At 45.3% G+C, this 5978-nt stretch overlaps 1 protein-coding gene across 1 annotated transcript in view; it reads left to right on the top strand.

The window, feature by feature from the left end:
- The first annotated feature begins 302 nt into the window (after positions 1-302).
- LOC125538353 (sacsin-like) overlaps positions 303-5978 on the top strand; it is a 41691-nt gene continuing 36015 nt past the window's right edge. The window contains exons 1-3 of the mRNA XM_048701613.1: positions 303-819; positions 1347-2076; positions 2793-5972. Coding sequence (XP_048557570.1) covers positions 482-819; positions 1347-2076; positions 2793-5972 — 4248 coding nt within the window. The 5' untranslated portion in view covers positions 303-481. The remainder of the gene's footprint in view (positions 820-1346; positions 2077-2792; positions 5973-5978) is intronic.

The raw sequence follows: 5978 nt of genomic DNA on the forward strand, positions 1-5978 counted from the left end.
CTCATAGGTGCTGTAGTTGAGTCTTGCTGTGTTTAATACTATCTTAGATGTGCAACTCATCAAAGTATTCTCTTCATTTTTGTTGAGCAACAAGTATTCTCTTCATGTGTTCTTTGATCTCCTCATCACCATTTTAAAAAAAAAACAGGCAACGCTCGTTAATGGGCCATATTAGCCGGGCCAGCTACTCGCTTCCTACCCATTTTCGCCGGCACGCGGGTCCCACTCATCAGCCAGCAGCAGGATCCCATCCCCGCAATCCCGTTTCTCGCTTCCCCTCCAAGAAGAAGAAAGCCGGCGACGAGCGAGTCAAGAGTCAAATCTCTCTCCGCGGCACCAACCACCTCCCCCACCCCCCTCCCGCCGCAGCCCAAATCGGCAGCGACCAAATCCCCCCAGCCCCCGCCCCCGCCCCAAACCCTAGCGCGCCAATGCCCCTCTAGCCAGCCCCCTCCCACCCGACCCGATCGCGGGGGCGGCCATGGATCCGGGCGGGGCGATGCTGCTGGAGGACTTCGGGCAGCGGGTGGACCTGACGCGGCGCATCCGCGAGGTGCTGGCCAACTACCCGGAGGGCACCACCGCGCTGCGGGAGCTCATCCAGAACGCCGACGACGCCGGGGCCTCGCGGGTCCGCCTCTGCCTCGACCGCCGCGCCCACGGGGCCCGCTCGCTGCTCGCCCCGGCCCTCGCGCAGTGGCAGGGCCCCGCCCTGCTCGCCCACAACGACGCCGCCTTCACCGACGACGACTTCGCCAGCATCTCCCGCATCGGCGGCAGCAAGAAGGCCTCCCAGGCCTGGAAGACCGGCCGCTTCGGGTATGCGCGCTCTCTGTCCCCTCCCTCTCTCCCCCTCACTAGTCGCCCCCACCGAGCTCTGCTCGGAGCTGCCAATTGCAATCTGAGCTTCCCGACTATTGGGATTGAACCAGTGCGTGTTCATTTTCTAGTGGCGTTGTCACCTATGAATGCTGCTGCTGCTGTTTTGTGTTCTGATGCCATGACCGTTTCAATATGTGCCCCATGATCGTGATCACTAATGGTTGTAAGCGAATGCTTCAAAATGCTTAGTATGGATATTGTCGATGCCCCTGCACAAGTTCATTTGCCATGTGATTAAGTTCAGTTCGATTGCTGCCCTTGTTACTCATTTTGTTATGTTTGCCTTTCTATCTGATCTGAAGCACAGAGGGATGCAAATGTTTTATTATACATAGTAGTTCTAGAAACCAGGGCCATGCGTTTACTAAGTTGTTATCTCTATAAAACTTCTGAAGCATGTTATTCGAACTGTTTTGTTGATGCTCATGCACCCCCGTAGTAACCCATGGTTTATGTTTCTGCAGCATTGGTTTCAACTCGGTGTACCACTTGACCGACTTGCCATCATTCGTGAGCGGCAAGTATGTTGTCATGTTTGATCCTCAGGGCGCTTACCTTCCAAATGTGTCGGCGGCAAATCCTGGGAAGCGCATAGACTATGTCAGTTCTACGGCACTTACATTGTACGGTGACCAGCTCTCGCCCTATCGTGCATTTGGCTGCGACATGAAAGCGCCATTTCAAGGAACCTTGTTCCGTTTCCCTTTGCGGAATGCTGAGCAAGCATCCTCTAGCCGGTTATCAAGACAAGTGTACACAGAGGATGATATCTTATCTCTTTTCGCTCAACTGTACGAAGAAGCTGTATACAACTTGCTTTTTCTTAAAAATGTCCTCGCACTTGAAATGTATGTGTGGGAACCTGATATGGGTGAGCCAAAAATAGTATACTCTTGCGCCTTACAATCACAGGATGACAAATTGTCATGGCATCGCCAAGCTCTAATCAGGTTCTCTGGCACTTCTGCTGAATCTGTTGAGCAGAAGATAGATTCCTTTTCTATGGATTTTGTATCGGAGGCATTCCTGGGGAACAAGTTTGAGAAAAAGAGCCATACCTATTTTATTGTACAGGGAATGGCATCTGCATTAAGTAAAATAGGTATTTTTGCAACTGGTGCTGCCAAGGAATATGATCTTCACCTACTGCCCTGGGCTTCTGTTGCTGCTTGCATCTCCAAAGTGGAGCCTGAGGTAATTCTCGATTCATTTTCAGTTTACCAGCCTAGACTAGCTATGCTCCTGTAGCTATGTAGAAATTGCTTTTTGTTCAGTTTACAAACCATGGACATATTTTTTTCTCTTTGACATGTTTCCTGCTTTTGATTGACTCGTGACCATAATAGTTGTTATCAATGCATGCCTTGTTAATGGAATGGAACTTGTGAATGTGATTGTGTGAACTGTAAAGCTTGTTAGTTTCCATCTGATTTTGCACTTAAACTATTAAGATGGGTGCGTGACCACAACTCATAGAATTGCATGCATTTTTTTGGCCTATTAGCTGTGGCTAATGTAGTGACCATTTCTTTCATTGGTATGCTCTTCGGTAGTTCGGTGGCAACAGCTGGGCCCAAACTGTTGTTATCTGCTGTTGCTTCATTGCAAAAAGTAAATAAAAAGAAATTACATCAACGACAATGCCCTTATGTAAAAGAGTGGTTCTATATAATCTGTAGTTCTTTTTGTTTTATGTTCAGTGATGAAGTCTGCACCTATACACTTCAATGATGAGACATAGTTCCTAGAACTGCAAATAATTTGTTTGATTTATGTTGCAAAATGAACATCATGTTCTGGCACTGTAGCACATTTTCCTAATGCTTGGCGCATTATTCCAGTATTTTGGTTTTTTGCTTCATAGTGTTTTCCCTGTTTTTACGCTTTATGGCAATTACTGAATTTTACAGGATATTAATCTCAGACAAGGTCATGCATTCTGTTTTCTTCCTTTGCCAGTAAGGACCGGACTATCTGTGCATGTGAATGGTTATTTTGAAGTTTCGTCCAATCGACGTGACATTTGGTATGGAGCTGACATGGACAGGGGTGGTAAGCTCCGTTCTGATTGGAACAGGCTACTGCTGGAAGATGCTGTTGCTCCATTGTTCAGAGAACTGTTGCTGGCGTTGCGGACACTTACAGACTCCACAATACTGTATTATTCTTTATGGCCAACTGGTTTATTTGAGGAACCCTGGAGTATTCTTGTGGAACAAATTTACAAAGTTATCTATACCTCTCCAGTTTTGCATTCAGAGATCAAAGGTGGGACATGGGTATCACCGGCTGAGGCTTTGCTTCATGATGAGGGCTTTTCAAGAAGTAATGATCTTAGTGAAGCTCTTGTATTGTTAGGCATGCCTGTTGTTCGTGTACCAAGTGCAATTGTTGATGTGTTTTCGAAATTCTATATGAAGTCTACGGTAAAACGAGTTGCTCCTGCTGCAGTGAGGCATTTTCTCCAAGATTTTGTAAAGCTTGGTACATTAGGAAAATCTCATAAGCTAATATTACTGGAATATTGCCTTAGTGATCTGGACAGTGCTGATATTGGTAAATGCATGAATGGCCTCCCACTGATTCCACTAGCAAATAAGCAGTATGGGATTTTTTCTGAGATTTCACAAGAGAGCACCTACTATGTCTGTGATAAGACAGAATATGACCTCCTTTCTGCAGTTGGTGACAGAATAATTGACCGAAGCATTCCCCCTGTATTACTAGACAAGCTGTATCAGATAGCCAATAACTCTCAGGTGAATATTTCACCCATTGATGGTCTAATCTTTCTTCAATTCTTCCCCAGGCTATTTCCTCCTGGATGGAAGTGTAAAAGCCGAGTTCCTTGGGATCCATCATCGGGTGTGTCATCTCCTACGGCAGATTGGTTTAAACTTTTTTGGCACTATATTGGGAAACATTCTTATGACCTTGATTTGTTTAGTGACTGGCCTATACTGCCTTGTACCTCTGGACACCTTTACAGAGCATCTACAGCATCAAAGTTAATTGAAACAGAGTCACTATCTAGTTTGATGAAGGAACTTTTGGCCAAGTTAGGTTGCAAGATATTAGACACCAAGTATTTACGTGTGTATCAACAGCTTTCTCATTATGTATATGATGGTGATGCAACTGGAGTTCTTAATTCAATCTTTGGGATTGCCTCGCTGGAGGGAGTCGATGTGCATGCACTGTTTCAACGCATCAAGCCTGGTGAGAAAATTGAGCTGTACCAGTTTCTTCTAGATCCGAAATGGTACATAGGAGTCTGCCTTTCTGACATGAACATAAAGCTATGCAAAAAGTTGCCCATCTTCAGAGTATTTGATGGAGGATCTCACAGTTCTTATGGCTTCTCAGATTTGTCCAGTTCAAAAAAGTATCTGCCACCTCTTGGTGTTCCTGAACACCTACTCAAGTCTGATTTTGTGTTCTGTATATCCCCAAGCAACGAAGATATCATAATGAGGTATTATGGTGTTGAACGTATGCCGAAATCAGTCTTCTACCAGAGGTATGTTTTGAACAAGTTAGATGAGTTGCAAGCAGAGGTTCGTGATTCAGTTATACTAGCCATCTTGCAAGATCTGCCCCAGCTGTCCTTGGAAGATCCAAGGTTCAAGGAAGGCTTGAAAGTCCTTAGATTTGTGCCGACCATTAATGGGACCTTGAAAAGTCCTCAGTCTCTTTATGATCCTCGAGTGGAAGAACTCTATGCTCTTCTCCAGGAATCAGACTGCTTTCCCAATGGTTTATTTCAAAACCCAGATGTTCTTGATATGTTACTCTGCTTGGGGCTTAGAACTTCTGTTTCTACTGATACTATTATAGAAAGTGCTCGGCAAATTGATTCATTCGTGCGCAAAGATCAAGAGAAGGCTCATTCAAGGGGTAAATTGCTTCTTTCATATCTTGAAATTCATGCTCACAAATGGAGTGTAAATAAGGCATTTGATGCCCGGAAGAAGGTGAATAATATGTTTGCGAAAGTCACTACTGCACTGAGGCCTCGTGATACGTCTTGGGAATTTGATCTCGAGAAGTTCTGGAGTGATTTGAGAATGATTTGTTGGTGTCCTGTGTTGGTCACTGCACCAAGCCCAGCCCTGCCATGGCCTTCAGTATCATCGATGATCGCTCCACCAAAGCAAGTAAGGCTGCAGGAAGATATGTGGATTGTTTCTGCTAGCTCACGTATACTTGATGGCGAATGTACTTCCTCAGCTTTGTCTTACAGCTTAGGTTGGTCATCTCCTCCTTCTGGAAGTGTAATTGCTGCTCAGTTGCTTGAGCTGGGTAAGAACAATGAAATTGTGACTGATCAAGTCCTTCGGCAAGAGTTAGCATTGGTGATGCCTAAGATTTATTCATTACTGACTAATTTGATTGGTTCTGATGAAATGGATATTGTCAAAGTGGTTCTAGAGGGCTGCAGATGGATTTGGGTGGGCGACGGATTTGCAAAAGTTGATGAAGTTGTTCTAAGTGGCCACCTTCACCTTGCGCCTTACATTCGTGTCATTCCAATTGATTTAGCAGTTTTCAAGGACTTGTTCTTGGATCTTGGCATAAAGGAGCACCTCGACCCTGTGGATTACGCTAGTATTCTGACCAGAATGGCCATGAGGAAAGCCATGGCTTCGCTTGAAGCTGAAGAACTAAGGACAGCTGTGTTAGTGGTGCAGCATCTAGCTGAGTTCCGGTTTCAGGATCAGCAAACACAGATATATTTACCTGATTCTTCAGCTAGGCTCTGCCTATCTTCAGAACTTGTATTTAATGATGCTCCTTGGCTTCTTGACTCTGGTCATGACATCATTGGTGATGCATCCAGCATTGCTTTCAGCCCACAGAAGTATGTTCACAATTTTGTGCATGGTAATATTTCCAATGACGTGGCAGAAAGGCTAGGTGTTCGCTCCCTTCGCCGTCTCTTGCTTGCTGAGAGTTCCGATTCGATGAATTTGAGTTTATCAGGGGTTGCTGAGGCTTTTGGACAACATGAAGATTTGACTACAAGGCTCAAGCATATTGTTGAGATGTATGCAGATGGTCCTGGGATTCTCTTTGAGCTGGTACAGAATGCAGAA

Source organism: Triticum urartu, chromosome 2, assembly GCF_003073215.2.
Source record: "Triticum urartu cultivar G1812 chromosome 2, Tu2.1, whole genome shotgun sequence".
Classification (NCBI taxonomy): domain Eukaryota; kingdom Viridiplantae; phylum Streptophyta; class Magnoliopsida; order Poales; family Poaceae; genus Triticum; species Triticum urartu.